General features: G+C 53.0%; 2 protein-coding genes across 53 annotated transcripts in view; one reads left to right on the top strand and one right to left on the bottom strand.

Annotated features, from left to right (window-relative positions):
* Positions 1-11,510, bottom strand: DCST2 (DC-STAMP domain containing 2). 3 transcript variants are annotated; one of them, XM_081494511.1, is made up of 15 exons: positions 11,189-11,510; positions 10,850-11,020; positions 10,466-10,567; positions 10,031-10,228; positions 9,407-9,472; positions 8,704-8,917; positions 8,370-8,527; positions 7,466-7,630; positions 6,189-6,356; positions 5,956-6,056; positions 4,884-5,014; positions 3,787-3,914; positions 3,341-3,434; positions 3,095-3,235; positions 1-222 (listed from the first exon to the last, which is right to left on the bottom strand). In XM_081494511.1, the coding sequence occupies exons 1-15, from the start codon at positions 11,454-11,456 to the stop codon at positions 177-179; spliced, it is 2,151 nt and encodes a 716-aa protein (XP_081350637.1). In that variant the 5' UTR covers positions 11,457-11,510; the 3' UTR covers positions 1-176. The 3 variants fall into 3 exon arrangements, 2 of the variants coding, with proteins under 2 accessions (XP_081350637.1, XP_081350638.1); XM_081494512.1 differs by having other exon boundaries at positions 10,850-11,015; XR_014054976.1 differs by lacking the exons at positions 1-222; positions 3,095-3,235; positions 3,341-3,434; positions 3,787-3,914 and having other exon boundaries at positions 5,769-6,056.
* A 103-nt stretch (positions 11,511-11,613) lies between these two features.
* The window catches only part of DCST1 (DC-STAMP domain containing 1), a 15,794-nt gene continuing 3,166 nt past the window's right edge, over positions 11,614-24,241 (top strand). Inside the window, exons 1-14 of one of the 50 annotated variants that reach the window (XM_081494551.1) lie at positions 11,614-11,809; positions 12,251-12,274; positions 12,343-12,413; positions 17,097-17,225; positions 17,578-17,717; positions 18,478-18,691; positions 18,778-18,921; positions 19,583-19,704; positions 20,087-20,244; positions 22,288-22,387; positions 22,511-22,606; positions 22,748-22,874; positions 23,454-23,570; positions 24,062-24,204. In XM_081494551.1, coding sequence (XP_081350677.1) covers positions 17,165-17,225; positions 17,578-17,717; positions 18,478-18,691; positions 18,778-18,921; positions 19,583-19,704; positions 20,087-20,244; positions 22,288-22,387; positions 22,511-22,606; positions 22,748-22,874; positions 23,454-23,570; positions 24,062-24,204 — 1,422 coding nt within the window. In that variant the 5' untranslated portion in view covers positions 11,614-11,809; positions 12,251-12,274; positions 12,343-12,413; positions 17,097-17,164. Of the gene's footprint in view, positions 11,810-12,148; positions 12,275-12,342; positions 12,422-17,096; positions 17,226-17,577; positions 17,718-18,477; positions 18,692-18,777; positions 18,922-19,582; positions 19,705-20,086; positions 20,245-22,287; positions 22,388-22,510; positions 22,607-22,747; positions 22,875-23,453; positions 23,571-24,061; positions 24,205-24,241 lie in introns of all 50 variants that reach the window. The other 49 variants (XM_081494517.1, XM_081494516.1, XM_081494550.1 and 46 more) reach the window with 49 other exon arrangements.

The following is a 24,241-nucleotide window of genomic DNA, read 5'->3' as shown; positions in this document are numbered from 1 at the left end:
TTGTGTCCACCTTTGGTTTCTTTATTTTGGAGATAGGTGGGAGGGATCAGGAGGAGAGGGAAATGAGAGACAGGGGGACTGAAGCAGGGGAGGGGCTGCTTTGAGGGCAGAGGATTTCTGAGGTGGTCAGTGGGGCTGAGGGGGATGCTGACAGACTGGGCTTCAGGTGGGGGTGGCTACCTGTGCCTTCTCTCCTGAGGCCCCTTCTCCTCATCCAGGTCACTAGTGAGAAGAGGAAGAGGGTGGCCCAGTCACCAGTAGTCTGTTTCCACAGGTGACTTCCTGCCTCCTGCCCCTGCCCTGTCTATTCAGATTTGGCTCCTGTTATTTTCCAGCCACTGCAGCTCTCACAGGCCCCTCCAAGGCAAGCCAGCGTGTGGCTGTAGATATCTTTTGACTTTAGGCTGAGAGATGAGTGGGCAATGGTGTGCCCAAGGTCATGTGCTTTGCAAGGGCAGAACCAGTAGTGACCTCGGAAATAATACTCACTCAAGGCTGTAGTGATCCTCCCTGGCTGCCCAGCTTTTAACTTCATTGAGCCCTCTGGAACCACTCAAAATAAAATTTTCCTTCCCCTTCAACCTCTGAATTCATTACTAGCTTCCGGTGCCCCATTCACACTGGAATGTGACCACTGGACAGTTTTCTCTTCAGTCCTCCCAAGTGGAGGTTGCTTGTCTTTCTCAGACTTGGCATGCCTGTGGCGTATTGCAAAGCCCCTGGCTGCCATGGAAGCTACACTCCCGGGCTGTGCCTATCTCCCCAGGCCCTGCCGACATGCTGCCATACCCACCCAGGGTGCTGGTACCAGATTTGAGCCGCTCTTGTGGCCCAGCTGCCTCCTCGCTGGTGGGCAGACTCTTCCAACACACTGGCCTTCCAATTCTCAACCTCCTTGGCCATAATGACCTTCCTCTTTGCTCCTACTTGGACATCACCCTCAATCTTGGCCACTCTCTGGATTTATCTCCCGGATTCTTCCTGGGCCTGGCCCATTGTCTGCATCCCTCCTGGCCTCTGCTTTAACACCCCAGCAACACATAGACCTTGGACTGCCCCCTGGGGTCTCAAGCCCTTTTTCTTCCCCAGTCATCTTAGATACTCTGACTAAAGCACCCCAGTTCTCACCCCATCATCTCCTGACCTGCCCAGAAAAAGCCTTCAACCCTGGAAGCCCATTCATGGCTACCACATTTGCTTGAGAAAACCATGTAACCAAGCACGCTGGAGTCTGTCATTGCACGTGATGATTTTCAACTTCATCTGAGCCTTTAACATTCCCTGGAAATCTCTTAACCTCCCCAGTTGGCTCCTTTGCACACTCCCCAAGGCAGGCATTTCAACCTCCACCACCCACTCCTTGAAACCTTTATTCCACTCCCAACCCCATTCTTTACTGTTTCAGCAGGTGTGCATGCCTCCTATCCCCACCCCCAGTCTCCACCCCCACCCCCTCACCCTGAGAAAAGCAAGGCCACCAGACTGGAGCAGGCTCAGCTCTGCTGGGAGGAACATGCCCTCTCCCCTCCTGCCTCGGGCGAGCCCGGTCCTATTTGAGGCCACCCTGTTCACCTGGCCCTAGATCCCATCTCTCCGGCATCTCTCACTCTTCAACACTTTTTTCATCTCGAAATCCTCAAATCTCCCCATACTTGGGTAAAGAAAAAGCCTTTTATTGGATAAAGAAAAATCCTTTGGGTTCCCTTCAAGCTACTCTCTTGTTCTATGAAGCTAACTCTCTCCTCTTTACCATCAAGCTTCCTTTTATAAACTACAGCAGTTATATTTAAAAAAAAAAAAAAAGAATTCCCAAACTTCTTGTAACAGTGACACAGAGCCATGTACCCTGTTTCTGAGTCCTCTACCAGTCACCCCCCTCAACCCACAAGGACTGGTTTTGGCCTTCCCCACACCTTGAGAAATATTCCCACAAGCCACTCCAAGGATCTCTCCATCACCGAATTCAATGGCCAGTCTTTAGGCTTCATCCTACTTGATCCTCTCACAGCATTGGATCTGCTTGGCTCTCTGTTCATGAGTCTCTCCTCTCCTTGGTTTGTGATGGAGCCCCTCAGGGTCCTGTCCCTGCCCCCTCCTCTGCTGCCCTGCCCTCCACAAGGGTGATCCAGCTCATCTCTCTCAGTCTCCAAGTCAACAACCCCCCAAAAGATACCTCTGGCCCAGAGCCCTGCCCTTTTCTAACTGTCCCCTGGGCATTCCCAGTGGATTCCCTACAGATACCTGAAAGGTCTAGAACTGGGCCATTCTTTCTGCAGAACCTGTTTCTCCTCTTGCCCTAACACCACCCAGTTCCAAACACAAGCTCCCTGTCATTCTCAGCATCTCAATCCTGAGGCCATCACCAACTTTTCCTGAGCTAAGACAGTCTCCTCTCTGGTCTCCCTGCTCCCACCCTGCCTCCACTCTGCCTTCTTAGCTTATTGTCCCAAAAGACAAATACAAATATATCCCTTTCTGACTGAGGATCTTCAGATGGTAAACAGCCCTCTCCCACCTCTCCCCGCCTTGATGGCCAACCTCATCTCCCGGTATGCTCTGCTGTCTCTACCCAGCCACAAATATACCCCTCCCTGACCCTCCCCCCACCTCTAAGTGTCCCATATTCTCCAGACTCACACAAGCCTCCCCCTGGAATGTTCTCTTGCACTCCTCAGCCTAACAAACCCTCTGGCTTCCAGGCTTCATCCTACTTGATAATCTCACAGCATTTGATATACTTGGCTCTCTGTGAGTGAAAATCAAACCCACCTATTTTTTTGACTTCTTTCGTGAAGGCTTCATTAATATACCTCCATCCCAAACTGGGTGTTCTGTCCTCTGTGATTGCCAGAGCCTGCTTCACTCCTCATTTGGGACACTCTCTACATTGTCACTTATCTGCTTGATGTCACTCTACCCCACTCACCCCAGGGCAGGGGTGCTGACACAGCAGGCATGGGGCAAAGCTCCCTCCCCCCCCACCCCTTTTATCTCTCCAGCTCTAGCAGAGGGCCAGGCACCCAAGAAACCCTTGATAAATGTGAGTGAACATGCTTAGGTCTCCCAGCCCCCACTCCTGCAGTTTTCCACTCACCTGGATTCCACCATGGAATCCGATGAGAGGGTCCTGCCCAGCGCTTCCTGGAGCTGCTGCCGCAGTAGCGCCTCTTGCTCAGGACCCTTTCGGTGGGCGGCAGCCAGCCATAGGCGGGGGCCCTCCTCATCACTGGAGTCCCTGGAGAAGCCTCCCATCTCAGTAGCCCACAGAGGTCCTGCAGGAGGGGTGGCTGTTCCCACTTCCCCCACAGTCTCCAGCCACCCCATGTCGCCTGAGACTCACAGCTCTAGGTCCAGCTCCTCCTGGTAGGACAGGGGAGACGCACACACAGAGCAGGTGTTGTCCAGGAGACGGAAGCAGGTGAGACAGAAGAGACCTGGAGGAGGCCAGGAGGGAAGGAACTGCACTTGTTCCCCCACTCCCACCCTGGCACTGTGCTCCCAAGCTTTCAGCCCTTGCCTCCCCAACTCCACCCAAGGGGGAGACCATTCATCAAACCATGCACTCTGGGGAACTGCTGCAACACCACTTGCATAGGAATTCTACTTGCACTGGAGGATTAAGGCATACAGAGAAGATGAGCTACCTGAGGGTTCTGTGTAAATGAGGACATGCGTCATAACGAAGGGAGGGGTACAAAAGGTGAGCTACAGAAGTCCATAAAAGCTGATTGTCACATACAAATGCTGAGAGCCCCAGCAGAGAGGCATCCTCCCCAGAACTCTCACCTCTGCAGCCTGGGGTACTGCAGGCCACCGAATTCTCTGTGTCCCCCTCATCCTGCGGCTGCCCGCAGCCCAGGCAGTAGGTCTGATGCTGGCTGAAGTGGCTGATAAATGGAACCAGGCAGGAACACCTGAGGAGAGGGGTCCCAGACACTAAGTAGGTCAGCTCAATATATCTGGACAAAAATATAATTCAAAAATGTTCACAGCAGCACTATTCACAATAGCCAACATGTGGAAACAACCTAAATGTCCATGGACAGATGAATAGATAAAGAAGATGTGGTACATATATACCGTGGAATACTACTCAGCCAGGAAAAGAATGAAATAATGCCATTTGCAGCAACATGGATGGACCTGGAGATTCTCATACAGAATGAAGTCAGAAACAGAAAGATAAATACTATATGATAACACTTATTTGTGGGATCTAAAATATGACACAGATAAACTTTTATGAAACAGACTCAGAGACATGGAGAAACAGACTCACAGACATGGAGAACAGACTTGTGGTTGCCAAGGGGGAGGGGGAAAGGGAGAGATAGAGTGGGAGTTTTGGGTTAACAGAGGCAAACTAGTATATATAAAATGGTAAATAACAAAGTCCTACTGTATAACACAGGGAACTGTATTCTATATTCTATGATAAACCATAACAAAAAAGAATATTTTTTTAAAAAGAGTATATATGTGTGGATGGCTGAATCACTTTGCTATAATACAGCAGAAATTAACACATCATTGTAAATCAACTATATTACAATTTTTTAATTAATTAATTTTTTAAAAAGCAGGCCAGCCCAGCCAGCCTAACCAACCCTCATCCTCTCCAGTATCACCCTCCAAATCAAAGGTAGGTCTCCCTACAGTCTAACCTCCATCCCTCCAACCATAGCAAGAACCCCCCTTCTTCCTGTCCTTCTCCTCCTTTGACTCCCCAGCCCTACAAAGTCTCATCCCCAATCCATTCATGAATAAGCACCCTCTTCAACCAAATCTCTGGACACCTAGGAAGGATAGTGATCCATTCTGACCTCTGGCTCTTTTTCTACTCCCTCTCACTCCACTTCTATAAGGAAAGACAGTGGGCTTACCGTCCGGCCAGCACCTGGAGGATGCTCATGTGGCCGTGGTCAGCTGCCCGTCTCCTCACTGATCGGTGCAGGGCAGCCAGCAGCTTGGTTCGGCGGCTCAGAAGTAAATTGTAAAGGTAGGAGATCCTCTCCTGGTGGAGGGGAAGTCAAGGATGGGGTCCCCTTGATCCTGTCTGCCTGGAATGCCCTCTGCACTCACCCCTACCCCTTACCTTTACCTTCTGTCCATTTCCTATGACTCCTTGTAGTCTTGGCTCAATGCCCCTTCCTGGCGGAAGACTTCAGGGCTTCCCTAGGTGGACTCACCCATCCCCCTCCTCTGGGTTTCCATAGCACTTTATTTATCCCTTAATAAAAACACTTGTTTCTTTCTCTTTTTTTTTGGCTGTGCTTCAAGGTTTGTGGGGTCTTAATTCTCCAACCAGTGATCGCACCCTCACCCTCTCACCCCCTGCAATGGGAGCTCGGAGTCTTAATCACTGGATGGCCAGGGAATTTCCTAAAAACACTTTTTTCATTGTAACGGTCTTGTTAAAACCCTGTCCAACCTGCCTCGAGACTGTGTCTGGTTCATCTCTGCATCCTTGAGGCCGCCAGCATGGTGACTGGCATACAGTAGGTGTTCAATGAGTCATGAGTAAGTAAACAAATGGCAGGTTTTCATTCCCACCTCAACACCAGCATGGCTCCTGTCCCCCAGGATTTTTTTGTTTGTTTGTTTGTTTTGTTTTAAATTTATTTATTTGGCTGCACCAGATCCTTAGTTTTGGCATGTGGGGTCTAATTCCCTGACCAGGAGTCAAACCTGGGCCCCCTGAATTGGGAACGTGGAGTCTGAGCCACTGGACCACCAGGGAAGTCCCCTTCCCCAGGGTTTTAACAAACCTTTGGAAGCAAGCTTTATCTCAAGAGGCACCATTTCTCCCTTCTGCGGTCCAGGTCATTTGCTTTGGGGTTCAACCAGAGGGAGAGAGCTGGGCTGCAGAAGGCTTCTGAACTCCCCCAAACCAAGACAGACAGCCAGGAGCTTAGCCCCCTTGGGAGGAGCAGGAACTGGCCTCGGTCCCCTCACCTGCTCCCGAGATGGGTAGTAGGAGGCACAGATGAGCCGCCGCAGCCGACTGACATAGTTGCCGAACAAAGTGACAAAGAAGCAAAGGCCGTACATGATGCCTGGGGGCACAGTAGACCCAGTAAGCTGCTGCTGGGGGGCACCAGGTGCCAGCCACACTCACCCTCAGTGGACTGTGCCCCTCATGCCCTGAATTGTGTCTGTCCCCCCAGCACCCTTGGAGGTGTGGATACCGATGACTATGTAACCAGTGGAGTCAGGCTCTGAGGGATGCAGACGGCAGCGTCGGGACAGGACGGTGATGTTGCCTTGCTGGAGGACATCGAATGCTGACACTAGGTCGCGGTAAATCTTCCCCGTGGAGCCAGTGCCTTCCACGGTTATGGACAGGAACACAGGGCCTGGCACCAAGACACTGTGTGAGGGATGTTCTTGGATGCTGCCCACTCCACCATGCACAAAAGACCACACCTTCTGGAGGGTGGCAAGTGGATGGTACAAAGCATAGAGATGGCCCCCGGCCCCCGCTGGAGGCCCCAGGCACCCTCATGGTGCTCCAGGCCCCAACATCAGCTCCTGGAAACTAGGCCTGGCTCCATGGTCCAGAGCTGGCTGGCACTGGTATCTACCTGGTCTGCCTTCTCAGGCCACCAGATCTGAAATGACCTTTATAGCCTGTGAGTTCATGCCCAGACTCCATGACCACCCAGAAGCATTTATTTTAAAGCATTTGTTGGGGGAGGGAATGTTTGGGAGTATGGGATTAGCAGATGCAAGCTATTATATATAGGATGGATAAACAAGGTCCTACAGTGTGGCACAGGGAACTATAGTCAATATCCTGTGATGAATCATAATAGAAAAGAATATGAAAAGGAACATATATATATATATATATATTTATATATAACTGAATCTCTTTGCCGTACAGCAGAAATTAAAACATTGTAAGTCAACTGTACTTCAATCAAATTTTTAAAAATTTTTCAAAAATAAAGCATTTGTTAAGCACTGACTGTGTAGCAGGTATTGAACTAAGGGCTTTATTGATTGTTTCGAGTTTTGATTTTTTTTTAACTTTTTCTGTTGGGCCTCTGGTATAAAGGATTAGATTAATTCTATTCTGTGGTTTGTGGCACGCTGTCAATCCAAGTTCCACCAGACACTCACACATGTGGTCTCATCTACGTAGAGCCACCCAGAGAGGTTGCTACCATTATTGTCCCATGGTTCAGATGAGGCAACTGAAGGTCTGGGAGGTTGAGCAAATTGCTCAAGGTCACCATTTGGTAAAGGACACTACTGAGATTTGACCCCAGGCCAGTCTGGCTTTAGAGCTCGTGTTTTCCTCTACTGTGTTATGGTGTAATCTTGAACTGGGCACAGGGGTTACCAGGCAGAGGATGTGGTTGGAGGAGGGGCAATGTCAGGGGCTGGTAAGTAGCAGTGCCAGGGGGACATTCAGGCCATCCCCCAGGACTGAGGAAGCTAGGGAAGTTTGGGCACTCACTTCGGGCCACAATCTCCCCCTGCAGGTGGTACCGAGCCAGGTCCAGGACCCAGAAGACGGCATAGTCCAGGAAGACCAGGAATAACACAAGGAGGAGGTGCCGGACAAGGTGGAAGATCGCCAGGATGCAAAAAATCTGCTCCCACCGGGACAAGAAGATGGAGCCTGCGTGGGGGAGGGCTGGTCAGGAGGACGCTCCGCAATTCTCCTACCCACCAGACCCCAGCTCCTAGAGAGACCTCCCTCCTGGAGGCAGCTCCTGCCCCTCATCAGGCTGGGTCCTGTCTGCTCACCTGGAAAACGTGGAAGCTGTGAGGACCCCTGTGCAAGAGTGGGAAGGAAGCACTCTTCCTGGGCAGGGCCTCCGTGGCTCGAGATACACACCTAGTATCTCCACCTTGACCTGATGGCCTGTTTTCAGTCTCCAGGAATCCCCCCTTTTAAGGCATCCCTGATACCCTTATGTGGTTCCCCGACCCCCCACTTCAGAGACAGCACTGCTCCCCACCTCCCACCAGCTGCATCACCCCCACATCAGCGTACATGCACATTCTTGCTCACCACTTCCAAAAGCCTCCCCAGCTTCATTTCCCTTGCTCCACATCCACTGCCCACCCATCCTTCCCTCTGTCTTGACATCCGGGGTACTCCCAGAAGCATCACCTGCCCCTCTTCTCTTTGTCTGAATGTTCTAAGACCCCCTCTTTTAGGCTGACGCTTCCCAACGACAGGGTTGTGTCTCCCCCACCTCCCGAGCTTGAAATTTCCTTCTTCTCTGTCGTCCCCCATCTCTGGCCCTGCCCTGAGCCAGGCCTGTGCCCAGCACTTCTGGGCAGAGCAGTGGGGTTGGAGGGAGCCCTGGCCCCCCTCAGGGACCCTATCTGCGGGTCCTCAGGGCCCTCGCCTGGCTGGATGTAGCGTCTGGCCTCATGGGCAGTGAGCGGCAGCACCGTGGGCAATCCTGCCCTGGAGCGGACAGCCTCCATGCGCAGGAATCGGCTGGTGATGTAGATGTTGTTGAAATTGTCCCAGTTCAGGTAACCGTATCGGTAATACAGGGCTCTGGTGGGACATACGTGAAGCCCCTCAGCAACCCCAACCAGACATCCCAGGGCACCACGCTCCCCACTCTCACCCCTGACCACGAACTCCAGCCTCCCAGAATGCCATGGGGACAAGCTGGCCCCCAGCAGCCCTAGCTCCCACCCCTACATTGGAGGGGCCCTCCAGCCTCTCACTGGAGGTAAAGAAGCAGGAGCAGCAGAGGTGTGGTGTAGCCCATCAGAGCCAAGGCCTCTCGGACACGGTACAGCTTCATGCTGATGGCTTCGTGGAGGTCCAGAGCTACCTGGGACAGGCTCCGAGAGGCATTGAGATCCACAGAGAAGTAATGGGTGGCTGTCATGTTGAACTCAAACTCTTGACGCACTCGGTTAATCAAATTCCTCACAGCTGAGGCCCCATGTCCAAGGGAGATGTGAGCAAGGAGAGTTACAAGGGGGCAGGGCTACACCCTGGAGGGGCCTGGCCAGCCCAGGGGTCCCATGGCTCCCAAGTCAGCTAGAAACCCCCAGTGTTGGGACCTACAGTGGACTGAGGAGGGGACAGAGCCTCCACGGTCTATGCCATGGCCGATGCACGCTTAGCACCAGGCTTCTGCCTTCACAAGGAACATCTCAACAACCTTCCTAGGCTGGAGGGGGCCCTGCTTTTCTCCCCTGCTCCTGCTTTCAAGTCAGGCTTTGATGGATCACCCTCTCTTCACTGGGCCCCAATTTCCTAATCTGTAAGGTGTGGACATTGGCCTGGGTAAACGCTGGAGGTCTTTTCCTGAATTCTCATCTGTGGAAGGGGAGCACTCCTGGGCTGGCACATGCCGGGATGAAGGAGGGAGGCCTCCGAGGAGCACCTCATGAGTAGGGCTAGGCGGGGATCACTCACGGGTGCTCATGGTCTCTCGCAGGAAGGTCTGGATATACCCAGGGATGATGCAGAACACCTGGACCACTGAGAGCCAAGACTGAGTGTCAGGAGGGGCAGAGAGACGCAGCCTGTCTCTCCAATCTCCAGAGATCTTGCTCTCACAGGGCCCCCCGACTTTTCACTGTTCCTGCTGGCCTCCACATCAGCTCAAAACCTTTTGGCTTCTCCTTACTACCCCACCCTCCACATTGGTTTTCCCCCTACCTGCCCCGTAATCCTGCATGGCGCTCAGCATCCTTGTTGGTGCCATATTTATTGTCCCCCATTAGTCCCCTGGAAGGGGGCTTCCCAGGTGGCCCAGTGGTAAAGAATTCGCCTGCCAAGGCAGGGGACGTGGATTTGATCCCAGGATCAGGAAGATCCCCTGGAGAAGGAAATGGCAACCCACTCCAGTATTCTTGCCTGGGAAATCCCATGGACAGAGGAGCCTGGCAGGCTACAGTCCATGGAGTCGCAAAGAGTCAGATACAACTAAGCACACACACACTACTACTACACTATTGGTTACCTGGGCTCACTCACCCAACTGATCCCTACATTTGCCGGGCCCCCATTCCTACCAGTAAGTCCATATTCTCTCACCACTGGCAAGTCCACAGAGCATCAGCTTGAAGGGCATGAGCACGAAGCACAGGTGGTAGGCTTGTGGTATGACCTTCATGCAGCTGTCCTTGGCGTCATCAAAGACACGAGCACACTTCGAGTACGGGTTGCCCAGCTCCGAGTTGCACACATCACCAATGTGCAGGAGCCAATACCACACGTTCCGCAGGGCCCTGGCTGGGAATGGCTGCGGGGCTGGTACCCAGGAGTCCTGCAGCATCTTCTCAGGGGGGTTGAGGGGAACCCAGGGCAGCACCCAGAGCTGGAAAGGCCCATGGTCAGGGGCTGGGCTGGGCTTTATCCAGTGGGGTCTAGTCAGCACTCTGTCAGGGACCCAGAAGCCCTGGACGGGGGTGAGGGCGAGGAGACTGGGTAAATCCTGGTCCCCCAAAACATACATGCTAATGTGCTGACCTACATGTTTCACGCCATCCATGATTGACCGGAAGAACTTTCGGACCTGGTCAGCCACCTGCTTGGCTCTCTGGGCAATGGCTTTAATCTTGTTCAGAGCACCTGAGAGGCAGGGGCAGGGGTCCGGTCAGGTCTCCTCCTCTAGAGGCTGGTTCTAACCATTGCCCTGGAGTAGAGAGAGGAGTGGGGGAGCTGCCCGGATGCTGGGGTCTGGGAGGGAGATAGTCCATCTGGCAGTGGAGCAGGCCAGAGAGCGAGGGTCAGGGGGTCATGCTGGATGCTTTGAGGTTAAGGCCCAGGACCAACAGAGAGGAATGGAGCCCGAGGACTGTGAACACGCAGGCTGAGGGGAGCTCGCGGGCCCGTGGAGGTGGGCAGCCTTACTGACGAGGGGCTGCTTGGCCCTTTCCAGCACTTTGGCAGTCTGGTTCAGGGCCAGTTCTGCCCCACAGGCCACAGCCTCGCTGGCCTGGGTGAAGTTGCGCAGAGTGTTAGCACAAGGCCCTTGTAACACCAGCCCAAAGGCAGCCACCAACAGCAGTGTCCGGCCCTGCTCTGGGGAGAGAGCACCATGGGAACCAAGCCGGCAGCCTTGCCCATGGCCCCATATACAAGTGCCGTACGGAAGCCAGCAGGGCTTCCTTCGACCGCCCTCTCCCACAAGATCCCTCCTGCCCCAGCCCCTCCACCAGGCCCACCCCCTGCACTGGGCGCCAAACTCACTGGAGAAGGCCTGGGGCAGCAGCAAGAGGACAGTGACCCGGACATGGCGGGAGAATCCCATGCCCAGACTAAGGAAAGTGGCCAAAGTGAGGGTGCCCACTAGGCAGCCCCAGGGGCTGTGCCCTTCCACCAGCAGCTCCAGGAGCCCGTAGGCTGTGGCCAGGGACAAGCCCAGGATAAAGCCCCCCGTGCTGCGGACCACAGCCCGCGCTGCGCTCGGCTCCTCTGCCTCCAAGGGGTGCACAGCATCCTTCGTGACCTTGGACATGGCTGAGGAGACCAATTGTTTGCCTGTCTCCAGGTGAGGTCCACCAGGTTCTGTGGCTCTTTAAAGGCCCTAGAATTTCTACCATATTCTAAGGTTACCGTGTGTGTCTTGGAATTCTTTATCTAGTTGCAAAGGGATAGGTAGGTCTCTAATCTCCACATTTCACAGATGAGGGATTAAAAGACACAGCCCTCAGACAGGCTGTGGGTGAGGCGGAGACAGAAGCCGAATCTCTGATCCAAAGACATCCTCGAGGAGCTTTCCGGAATGAGAGAGAGTTCCCCATAGCAGACTTATGGCCATCAGACCTCATCAGAATGGAGCAAAAGGGCAAAGGAAACTACCCCACACCAGTGAGTCAGTCACCGGAGAGCCCGACCCTTCCCAGTGGCCTCCAGCAACTCCTGGCCCCGACTCCTCTCACTCAGTCTCTCCTCCAGGCCTCCTGTCCCTTCCCCCACTTTGGGGGCCCCAGCTTCCACCCCTCTCATCCAGCGCCCTCCTCTGGCCTAGCCCTTTCTTCTTCTCTCCCTCATGTCTGCCCCACTTCCCCATGGTCCCCCGAGTTCTGGCCACCCTCATCCAGGTTCCCCCAGCCTCCACCCCTCTGCCACCCCTAATCCTAATGAACCATGTCCCAGCCAGAAGAGTGGTATGTTGGCCCTGCTGGGCTAAACCATTTGACCCCCCAGCGGTGCAGGGGTTCCTGAACTGGGGGCTGCCCAGATCCTGTAACCAATTCCTATGGCGCCAGCAGGGTGAGTTTCCCATCAGTGCTTTCCTGCTGGGGGCAGGCACCGGAGGGCTCCTGGCCATAGGTGAGTACAGAGCAGAGGTCAGAGGTGGGGCGCACCTTTTGACCTTTGGCTGAACCCTGTATCTTTAGGTCTCTTTCAGCTTCTGGTGAACCCTATGAACATCTATGAAGATCAGAAGATGGTGACGTTGTACAGCTTGGTGGGTTAGTGCTGGGCTAAGAGCAGGGGTGCAGCACAGCCCTGGGTGCCCAGGAAAGAATCTTCTCTTGCTTCTTCTGTTCCCAAGTGTCCCTTGTAATTTCAGCCTCATCTTGAGTTTTGAGGGGAGATCAGAGGGAAGAGGCCCCAGTCTACAGAAGACACAGTCCTTGCCCGCAAGAGTCTCCCCAATCTGAGGCACTCCCTATTAACCCCTATGTGTGTGATCAGTCGTGTCCAACTTGTCACAACCCCACAGACTGTAGCCCACCAGGCTTCTCTGTCCATGGGATTCTCCAGGCAAGAATACTGGAGTGGGTTGCCATTTCCTCCTCCAGAGATTAACCCCCATGATAAACCCCAAAACCATTCATAATCCCCATCTCTCCTGACCTCTCTGATCTTGTTTCCTGCTGCTTCTGATAAATTCAGTTCATTCATTCATTCATTCATTCACTCATTCATTTAGCACTAACTGAGCACCTGCTGAGGATTCATTCAGCAGTGAACAAGGTTGACAAGCACTCAGCTCATTTTTTTAAATTTTAGACCCCTAGAGTTTATAATATATATAACACGTATTACATACACATACATACATTAAGGTATATAGTGCATACATATGTGTATATATATGTATGTGCCGTGACTGCTATAAATTTATAATGATTTCTTTTTTTAATTGACATATAATTGATGTACAATATTATGTTAATTTCAGGTATATGATATAGTGATTTGACACTTGCATACATTATAAAATGATCACCACAATAAATCTAAGAACCATCTTTCCCCATACAAAGTTTTTACAATATTATTGAATATGTTGTTCTTAATTGAAGTATAGTTAATTTGAAATGTTATATTAGTTTCAGGTGTACAACATTTTGATTCTGTATCCTTATAGATTATACTCCATTTAAAGTTATTATAAAATATTGGCCATATTTCCTATTGACCAAATTCCTTGTTATATATCTCTATGATTTATTTATTATATAACTGGAGGCTTGTACCTCTTAATTCCTTTTAACTATTACCCCACACACACCCAGTTTTTTCAGAGTTTACATTCTCTTTCAAGTTTACATTCTAGTGGAAGAATTAGACAATAAATGAAGAAATAGAAAAGAGCATTTTGAATGGTTACAAGTGGTACGAAAAACGTAAACCAGGGGAATGTGATAGAAAGGGATTGGGAGCTAGCTAGGGAGTAGTCAGGAAAGGCTTCTTAGAGAAGGCGACATGTGAAGGGAGACCTTGTATCAAGAGGTGTTGGGCCACAGGAACAGAAAACCCACCTAAAAGTGGTTTAACCATAGAGGAAATTTATCATCTCATTCAACAAGTTTCAAGGTAGAGTGGTTTCGGAATTTGGATAATTTGGCAGCTCAGTAAACCCACCAAAGACCAAGTTTCCTTTTGACTTTTTTCTCTGCCATTTTTGGCCTGTAGATCATTCCTCTTCAGGTCACAAAATGGCTGCAGCAAATCCAGACACCACGTCCCCATATGACAATATCAAAAGACCAGAGCATTCCTTCCTCATGTATCTATATGAACAAAGAACTTCCTGTAACCCCCCAGCTGACTTCCCCCACACCTCTTTGGTCACAACTGCAGCATTTGTCCTTTCTAACCCTCTCCCAGGCAGGGGGCACAGATGTGGCATCATCCCCAGCTCACTGAATCAACTCCCTCTATGGGGCTCCAACAGGAAACTGCTTTCTCTCTGACCACTGTTTTCCAACATTTCTCCCCACTGATGACCTCTCACACAGACCCTTAGCTTTCTGGTGATTTTAATCTAGAAGATCTAGTCTTGCTTCAGTAATTATGACTATTTTCGGGGCTTAAAAGGTCCAGTCCAGTATACGTCAAGATTTCAATCTCACATCGTTCTCAAACATCTTCCCTTCTGACCATGCCCTTGCCCTGAAGCGCAGGCCTGATCCGTGGAGTGGGGTCCTGCAGCGGACAAGAGGCACAGCCTGCTCACTCACTTTTTTTCTCTACTTCCTTCCCTTTCTGGCTCTTCTGATGTCAGAAAGGGGATTAGAAGAATTAGAGGAAAAGGGACAAAAGTCTGAAGTCATCGATACTGTTAGAATTCCCCCGCCTCTGTGCCGCACTCCCTCACACCCTGGTCGTCTCAGGGGGCCCTGTTCATGGTCTGGCTGGAGGCTGTGTGTGGACCGCGCTGTGCCCAGTTTCCTGCTGAGGGCAGTTCTATTTGACTGACCTTGAACGAAGCTCCCTGCAGTTCTTACAGGCCACCCGCAGACTCTTATTTTTGGATGCCTCCCCCTAAACAGGCAGCCCTCTGAGATGGGACCCCCACAAATGGCTTTGAGGCCTGCTGCCCTCTCTGTATCCCAGGTGGCGCTAGTGGTAAAGAACCCCCCTGCCAAGACAGGAGACATAAGAGATGCAGTTTCCATCCCTGGGTTGGGAAGATCCCCTGAAGGAGGGCATGGCAACCCACTTCAGTATTCATGCCTGCAGAATACCATGGACAGAGGAGCCTGGCGGGCTACAGTCCATGGGGTCTCAAAGAGTCTGGATGATGGAGGCGACTTAACAGGCCCTCTATATGTCTGCCTGTCCCAAGGGAAATGTCCTTGCCCTCCCAGACAGGGAACACAGGGCCCCTTGGAGTCACCCCCTCCCCTGTCATGATGGGAAGTACCACCCTCCACATGCACGTCTCCCCCACACTCCTGGGAGGCCCTGCAGACCTCGTCTGTGAACACTCCTCCCTCTGTGCTCTGGGGCAGCCCTGGGGTGGCCCTGCCAGGCTCTGCAGCTCAGCAGGTATCCCGTTGGGAGGGGTAAGCCGGGTTCCCCTTCTTGCAACACCAGCCTCAAAAGGGTGCTCTGGGAGTCTGTCACTTGCCATGGGGAAGTGAACACCCATCCTCCCCACAGCCTCTCCTCCTATGTCTGCCGGCTCTAACCACTTCCCTCCACTTCCAGATAATTCCGATTTTTTGTCTTTGTCTAGGCTGGTTGGGGTAGAGGGGTGAGATACCAGTTTTGCTCTTTTGGGAATGCCCAGATAGCAAACTCCATGAGGCTCTCTTTAGAAGGTAGAGCAGCCCTCGGTCAACAATCACCCTCAGAAAGTAGGGTGACTATTTGTCAACTATCATCCTCAGCTTGAGTCTTGGCCAAAAGGCCAAGACCACAGAATCACCCCTCTTTCAATGTCCTACTATAGCATACTTGGGTTAGACGGATCCAGATTTACCCCTCAGGGGCCAGGGTAGGGACAGGCTAGTGCCCTGGAACAAAACCCAAGTTGTGTTAGCAAGGAAGAAGGGAGAACAAACCATGGGGTGGCACCTGACAGGGTTTGCAGCAAACCTGTATGACAAGGTAGAGCTGGCCAGGTGAAGACTAGGGGGAGGAGTGCTCCTGGCAGGGGGAACAGCCAGGGTAAAGACCTGAGAGGACGCATGAGCTTGGCAAATTCCAGAAACAGCAACAAGGCCAGTGTGGGCGGACGTGGTGGGTGAAGGGCTGAATAGGATGAGATCACCTCAGAAGGTGGGAAGGGGCCAGATCACGAGAGTCTGGTGATCATGTTAGAGGAGTCCGGATTTGATCCCAAGCAGAGATGGGAAGTCATTGCATGGTTTCAAGCAGAGCAGGGACCATGATCCGATTTTTGTTTTTGTAAGATCACTCTGGCTGCCTCATGAAAATTGAAATCTAGGTTAGCAAGAGAAGAAGTAAGGGACCAGGCAGCTCCCATGAGAGACGCTGGGGACTCCGTGAGGGCAGAGCAGATGGAGAGAAGGGTATGGACTAGGGATCTGCCTTGGCCATCTTTGGGAGAACACTCCATCCACGCAGGAATCTTCTAGGTTCCCTGACCAGTTTATGCTACTCCTTTGGCTTGGAATGCCTCACAACACTTACTCATAGTCCAGGCCCAGCTGTCACATCGCCTCCTTTGTCCAGCCTTCCCAGCCCCACCCCTCCCCACAGAAATGCCTGCTCCCTCCTGGGCTCCCACAGCTCTTCATAAGCACCTCCCTGTGCACTTAGCACTTGGTGTTGTAGTCATTTGTTTACCCGTCTGTCTCTCTCCCTGGATTATGAGCTTCAAGGAGCTCACTGTCTCCCTGCAGAGACCACAGGGAGACACATGTGAAACTGCTAAAACACACCAGAAGGTACACGACTAAAGGCTAAAATTAGGGACAGAGCTGTAGGTGTCAGAGTGCAGGGAACATCGAGGTGGCTGTGACCTCTCTTCCGACTGCTCGGAGCACCAGTGCCTGTTTCCAGAATTCACCTCTTGCTCTCTCTGCCCCCTCAGTACCGAGGGTACCTGTGAGTCCAGCCTGGAAAGGGGAAGTGTTGGCACCCTTCCCTAACACAAATACACACACTCGTATATACACACCAAGTCAATCACTGACCCTGGCTTTTCAATCTCTGGCTTCCTCTCCAAGCCCTTCTGGCGGCTGGCACACAGTCCAACTCTCTAAACGGCTGTTCGATAGATGAATGCATGAGTGGCCTGAAGGCCTATCAGAGCCAGAGTGAATGGGACAAGGGCAGTACGGTGATGGTTCTAGAAAAGAGTTGTGGGAGGTGGGTGCTCTGCTAAACTTGGTGGGGGAGGCAGCTTCCTTACTCTGCCTCACCACTTCCTGGGCTCTCCTGACAGGCTTGGGGGTTATAGGCTGGGGGACCTCGCCTCACATTCGCTGTGCCAGCCTTCTCCTAATACCCAAGATGCTGGGCAAAGAGGGCAGGCTCTTTGTACTGGGATATGCCTTGGCTGCCATTTATGAGGGTGAGTGTGTGCCCCTGGGTACCAGTTAGTGACACTGAAGCAGTGACTCTGGGTGGGCTATCCATTGAGAGCCAGGCTTGGTGAAGAACAAAGAGTGGAGGGTCTAATCCCAGCTGTTCCGACTTGTGTGTCCCTGAGAGAGTTCGTCTGAGTCTCTGAGCCTCCTTCAGTTTACAAAAGGAAAAAAAAAAAAAATCAGGGGTTGAATGAGATGACCTCTCACCAGCTTCTGGGCCCCATCAATGTACAGTTCTAGAAGGTGGTCACCGCCCGCAGAGTGGGAGCTCGGGATGGGCTGAAGAAAGTTAATTGGCTCAAGAGGGAAGTAATCTACCAGGGCATCTTCCCCCAGGACCAGTGGCCAACCTTCGGTACAACCTCAACGAGGTGATAGCATCGCTCGGCTGCACCGTGGAGCTGCAGATCAACAACACCCGCACAGCTTGGCGTGTCTCCACAGCCCCCCTGCGGGCAGTGTTCAAGGACTTGCTGGTCAGGACCCTACACGGACAGGGTCTAGGGGTCCCTCTCCCCACAGGGCCTAGATGACCTGAGCTGAGAGCTGGGACCCTGGACTTAGAGTTTCACAACAGGGCCAGGGCGAGTGGTACTGGCATTTGGGGCAGAACTGTTCCCAAACATTGCAGGATGTGCCCTGGTCTCTGGGCACTAAATGGCAGAAGAGCTTCTACCCTCTAGCCACTGGGACACATCCCACACACATTCCCAAACACCCGAGTAGGTAGTGCTCTGGGCAGCTGAGCTATAATGTCAGGAAATTGGGGGCCCTGGCCTTGAGGAGTTGGGAAACTTTGAGGGTCAGGGGATGAGGGAATAGGGTACTGGAAGACTGAAGATTGGGGTCTTGAAAAATTGGAAAGTTGAGGAGTTGGGGAGACAAAGACCTCGGGGCTTCGGAGTTGGGCAGTGGAGATGGCACAGTGGCCTGGGAGAGTAGCGATGAGGGGTAAAGTCAAGGACCTGGGGAACCTTCCTTGACTAGCAAGGGTCCGGAATGGGAGGCCTCGGGAGGAGCTGGGAGCCTGGGAGGTGTGTGGAGCAGAGGCACCTGGGGAGGGGAGAGGGCTCCCAAGAACTGTAAACAGTGGAGAATCTGAGATGAGAGCCTGTCTCCTGGCCTCAGCTCCTTATAGCTGGAGGTAAGAGCCCGAGGCTTGGCTGATGGGGACGAACAGGCTGTCAGGCACAGAAGCTCCAAGTTGCCATGCCTGACCCCTTCCTCCAACCCCAGAGCAGCAAAGAGTCACTGAAAGCCGAGACTCAGAACATCACCAACTCCTTTGAGGAACTGGATGCCCAGGTGAAAAGTGAGAGCGGATTCTCACCCAAGGATGCTGAGGGTTCGGACACAGCCCCAGGTGGAGAGGCCCCCCTTGCCTCAGCCTTCAGACATCACCTCTCTACACAGAAGATGTACGAGCTGAAGACTAAGCTGCGCTGCTCCCGTGAGCAGGGGTCCCTGGGCAGGGCAGGGTCCCCGGCCTCGGCACAGGGTGTGGGGACCTCAGACCCCAGTTGGCCGTTCCCACAGATGTGGTGAACGAGGCCATGTTCAACTGCCGCCGCTGGTTTGACCAGAAGCATGGAGCGTGTATGCAGCGCATCTGGGTGCCCCTCCTCAACCACCTACTCTGCCTGCCCATGAAGTTCAAGTTCTTCTGCAGCATTGCCAAGGGTGGGCACAGAGGCAGGAGGGTGGGGAGTACCAGGGCTAGGGATCTGAGTCCTGGGGGACCCTGGGAAGGTGTTGGGCAGGAAGGCAGTCAGGAGGGGAGGCTTTGGGCTCTGAGGACACGGCATCCTTAGGGCCCAGCGCCTCCAGCTGACCAGATTTGTGACTCAGGTAAATTCCTGCTTTGTCTCTTCATCTGAAAGATAGGCATCATGATAGTACTTATCCCATTAGGGGTCTTGAGGATTTAAGGAGATAATACATGTAAAGCAGCAGCTAACATAGCCAGCACACAGAGGAACCGCTCTGTTAAGTGTTGGCTGTCATAATTAGTGTTTGGTATGGTTACAGACAGGTGAAACAAATGGGGGGAAGATTTCAAGGGGAGTGAAGAAGGGAAAAACTCAAGGTGGTAGAAAGCCATGGGCAGGGAATTCCGTTTTAGTCCAGGGGTTAAGACTCCAACGGTTAGAACTCCAAGCTGTCACTGCCAAGAGCCAGGGTTCAATCCCTGGCCTGGGAACTAAGATTCCATAAGTCGCACCAAAAACTGAAAAGATGAAAGAAAGTCACAGGCAGAGAGACAAAAACAGAGGATCACGGGAAGGGAGGACTGGAGGCCGGGCACAGGGAGGCCCCCTGACCTGGTCCCACTGCCCACCAGTGATGGAAGTTTGGTGCCGCAGTCGCATCCCAGTGGAAGGCAACTTTGGGCAGACCTATGACTCCCTCAACCAGTCTGTTCGTGGCCTGGAGGGGGAATTTTCAGCGACTATTAACCTCAAGGTAAGAGATGGGCAGTGTGAGGTGGGGGGAGATAGGGAGTGGGAGGAGGAGGGCACAGGATGCAAGGAAGATCGGGGCGGGGACGCAGGAGAGGTGGCTGGTGAGGGTGGGGACGAGGTGGGGAGTGTGAAGCCATTGGATGACAGGGAGGGGGAGGGTGTCCAGCCTGTGGGAAGGGTCAGCCAGGTGTGAGAGGGTGTCAGCTCACAGAGGTGCAGAGGAGCAAGACTGTGTCAAGGAGGGTGGCGAACAGAAGGCAGAGGCACCCCTGAAGTTTCTGGGAGGAGGAGAGCACGAATGAAGCATCCCAGGGGAGAGAAGTCACAGAGAGCCTGGGAAGCTGGGTCTGGGCCTCTGAGGCGGCACCTGTGCCGTCCACCAGGAGGAGAAGCGGGCTGAGGTACTGGGCCTCAACACAAGCTGGAAACACGTGAGCACCGAGGTGCGGGACTACGTGAGACGCCAGGAGGCCCAGCTTGAGTGGACCCTGGGGCTGCTGCATGTGCTGCTCTCCTGCACCTTCCTGCTGGTCCTCCACGCGTGAGTCCTCAACCTCTGCCCGGGAGCCCGGGCCTCCCGCTGGCCATGCCCTGAGGGGGGCCCTAGGAATGGAGCTGCAGAGCCCTCCTCTGACTGAATCTGAACGCTCTTCACCTTTGACTTTGCCTTTTTACAAAGCTGGGTTCGTTGTTTACACAAAGTTAAAGGAAATGTGGACATTTTGTCAGAAGAAACGTTACCTCATGTTCCCACCACCTTAAAAGGGCGACCGTCTTCATTTATCTACCTCCTTCCGGCCTTTATCCCAACGCTGACTTCTTTTTTTTTTTTTTAATTTTTAGCTTTGACTTTTGATTTTTTTTCTTGCCCTTCATATTCCCCTTGGCTCTGACTTTGTGCCATTTTTATCGTCCAATTCTGCTTTCATTTTCTCCCGCCTGCTGTGTTGGCAGCTACTTTCCCTCCATTTAGACCAAAGTCCTCAACCCCACCCAGCCTGGCGTCCAGCTGGGCTGTCCTGGGCCTCACTCTGCTTCCCTGCCGACCTCTGGACCCTGTTTCCTGCCTCTAGCCCCATGTGCCTGAGATGGGCAGGGGCTGGACAAGGGCGGCCGCAGGGGCTCCTGCTCCCTCTGCCCCTGTTTGTGGGGCCTAGACTGCAACTGAGTGTTTATGTGTGTGTCCAGAGCCCTGTGGGAGGACAGAGATGAATGAGCCATAGTTCTTGCCCTCAAGATGCTCATGGTTGAGGGGAAGTAGGAGAGGTGTCCACAAGACAGAGATGATTCAAAGGCTGTACTATGGACAGATATGGGAGCTGAGGAAGTGCCCCTCAAAGGGCCATAACTGAGCTTCAAAAGGCAGCAGATGGGGAGCCACAGCCAAGAAGAGGAAAAGTATTCTCTTGGGTCAGGAATCCAGCATTTGTGGGATGTGGAAGGCAGAGGCTGTGGTTGAGGACCCGGCACAGTCAGAACAGTCTGGAAATCCCTGCAGGAAGGCCCTGAACCGCCCCCCAGTGGCAAGGTTGCAGGCTGTACTGGAGCAGCCTGGAGGCAGGGAGGCCAAGGTGGGTCAGAGGTTAGGGAGCCAGGCTGGAACGGGGGTGGGGGGGCGTGGCAGGAAGTTGGCCTGAGATGGAGGGAGGTGGGGGAAGGTGCAGAGCCAGCTTGCGGAGGGAAGGAAGGAGGTACAGAGTCAAAAGCCACTTCCAGGCTTTCAACCTGGGTGAGGTCACTCATTGAAGGGGCTGAGCTGGGGAGGGGCGGAGACCCGGCTCCGGAGGCCCAGACCCAGCAGTGGTAGGTCTCCCCACAAGGGGGCGCTCACAATCTTCCTTTGCATTTATAGACATTTCTATCTGAAAGGCAAAGATGTGGATTTTTACAGGGTCCCAGAACCAATAGCATTGGAAATCATGTTTCACAGTTTACAGAGCTTATTTAATGTACTTTTACAGTTTTAAACACATTTCCAACAATTAACATTTTTCCTCAGGAAACTGAAGCATTATGTGGGATTTGGTGAGATACACAGAAAAGCTACGTTTGTGCCTGCACACATGCTCACACAGAAAACATCACTTTACTCAGGGGTATATCAGAGGAGAAAGGAAATGATGGTTGAAATGAGTTTTGCTTCAAGTGAGCTCCCAGGAGATGTTTTGAGGGCTCAGCCAAGAGGCAGGGGCTTGAGAGGTGAACGTGGGAGTCAGTGGATCGGGCGATTTCTGCATCCTGAGGGATTTTCCTTGTCTCCATCCTTTGCTCCTAATGTTTCCTCTGCTTGATATTCTTCCTGAAAGTTCCATGCCTGGGAAACCGTCCCCTACCTCCCAGGCACACACATGCACTTACAGAAACCTCCCTCCCTCCCCTCCTCACCTCTGTTATGTCTCAGCAGTATGTATGCGCACGTTTATCACTGGACTGTGGGGCTGCTGGAGGGCAGGCAGGGCTTTCTTCTCCTAGGACATAGACGGTGCTCGGTGCATGCTGGGTGGTCGGCTGACTGACCGCATCAGGGAAGCCCATAGTTGGGGGTGGGTAAACCTGGAGGCAATGGAGACACCCTCATCCACAGGTGCTTCTCCTACATGGACAGCTATAATGGGGACATCCGCTTTGACAACATCTATATCAGCACCTACTTCTGTCAGATCGATGAACGCAGGAAGAAGCTAGTGAGTGTGCGCAGCCTTGCCCAAGGGTGCCCTGTCCCGTTCCCTGGGTGGCTTCCTGCTCCAGGAGGGCAGAAGGGAAGAGGAGAGAGTGTAATGTTTCTCACGTGGGGACGTTTTTCCCAGGGCAAGCAGACGCTGCTGCCACTGCGCAAAGCTGAGAAGAAAACTGTCATCTTCCCCTGGGACCCCACGATCCAGGCCACAGAAATGAGAAATGTGGTGAGGATGGCACGGAAGGCAGAACCCCAGATCCTACTAGAGGCAGGGATCTGAGGGGTGGAGGGCAGAGGGGGCTCAGAGGAGGCCCCATGCCAGGACCAGTGGCACTGCCCAGCTCTGCCCCTCCTGCTCCCTGGCCAGTTAAGGGAGCTCATGGAGACACTGCCCGTGCTGCTGCTGCTGCTGCTGCTCTGTAGCCTGGACTGGGCTCTCTACTCCATCTTCGACACTATCCGCCATCACTCCTTCGTGCAGTACTCCTTCCGCAGTGAGCCCAGCCCCCATTCCAAGCTCCAGGCCCAAGGAGACAACCCCCTGGAGAACTCCCACCCCTGTGGAGCCACCCCACCCCAATTCTTCCAATTTTTAAAAAATTTATTTTATTTGGCTGCATTAGGTCTTAGTTGTGGCTCATGGGCTTCTCTCTAGTTGTGGCGCATGGCTGCCAGAGCACCAGCTCAGTAGCTGTGGCTCTCAGCCTTAGTTACTTCACGGCATGTGGGAGCTTAGGTCCCCAACCAGCGATGGAACCCTGCACTGGAAGGCAGATTCTTAACCACAGGACCACAAAGAAGTCCCCAGTTCTTCCAGTTTTGTCATTTCCTTCTGCTTCTCACCCCCTACCTGCCCACCTTAGGGTCAAATATCAGCCCTGCAACTTGACAGCTGTCAAAAGGAGGCATTAGTAATCAGTGAAGGGATGGAAAGTCCTATGCGGTTGAGAAGTATTGCTATGCCTTGACCTCTCCCCTCCAACCAGTCCCCATCCTGCCCCATCTCCTTAACTCCAACTCTCTCCTGACTCCCCCACTCCCCACACACACCATCACCCCTATCCTGGCATCAGGCAGTCATAAACTGGAAGTGAAAGTTGGGGGAGACTCCATGCTTGCCCGGCTTCTTCGGAATACCATCGGAGCCCTGAACACCTCCTCCGAGATGGTGGTAGACTCAAACAACATGCGTGAGTGATGCTGAAAGTCTGGATCAGAGGAATTGATGGCTGGGGGACAGGGGAGAGGAGGCAGGCGGGGTGTTTCCAAGACAAAGAGTTAGGGGACTGGGCCTTGGCTATGGTGAAATGGGGGTCGGTGTGTTTGCATTGGAGAATCAGAGTAGGAAACATCAGGTCAAGCTTAAGGATTGGAGGATGACAGGTTTGGGTCAGAGGAGTCCAGAGGGTCTCCCAAGGTCCCAGCCCTCTGGAGCAATGCTGTTCAATAGAACTTTCTGTCATGATGGAAAATTTCTACATCTGTGCCATGTTGAACAAATAGCTTCCTGGGCCTAAAGGCTACGATACTGACAACACAGCTCTGCAGGGTGAGGGGCAGGCAGGAAGATAACAGGGTAATCAGAGACCTAACCCACACCCCATGAACATGGGGAATTCAGTCCAGAGTTGCGGCCAGCCAGTCCCGGCCATACCCCTGACAGACCCGCCTCCTTCCCCAGCCTGCCTGCCCCAACCAGTGCCCCTGAGCACCAGGGCCTATTTGAAAGCCGCACTACCAAGTGGCCTCCTAGTGTGTCTCTGCCTGCTCCAGGCTTTCGGCTACCGGCTCCGGAGGGTCATCGCAGCCTTCTACTTCCCCAAGGTGTGCCCCTGCCCCCAACCTCTCCACCCCTAGGTGC

This window comes from Giraffa tippelskirchi, chromosome 5 (assembly GCF_054371585.1).
Source record: "Giraffa tippelskirchi isolate mGirTip1 chromosome 5, T2T-mGirTip1v1.2.pri, whole genome shotgun sequence".
NCBI classification, from domain to species: domain Eukaryota; kingdom Metazoa; phylum Chordata; class Mammalia; order Artiodactyla; family Giraffidae; genus Giraffa; species Giraffa tippelskirchi.
The sequence above is the reverse complement of the archived record's forward strand: the minus strand, read 5'-3'. Positions and strand labels throughout refer to the sequence as shown.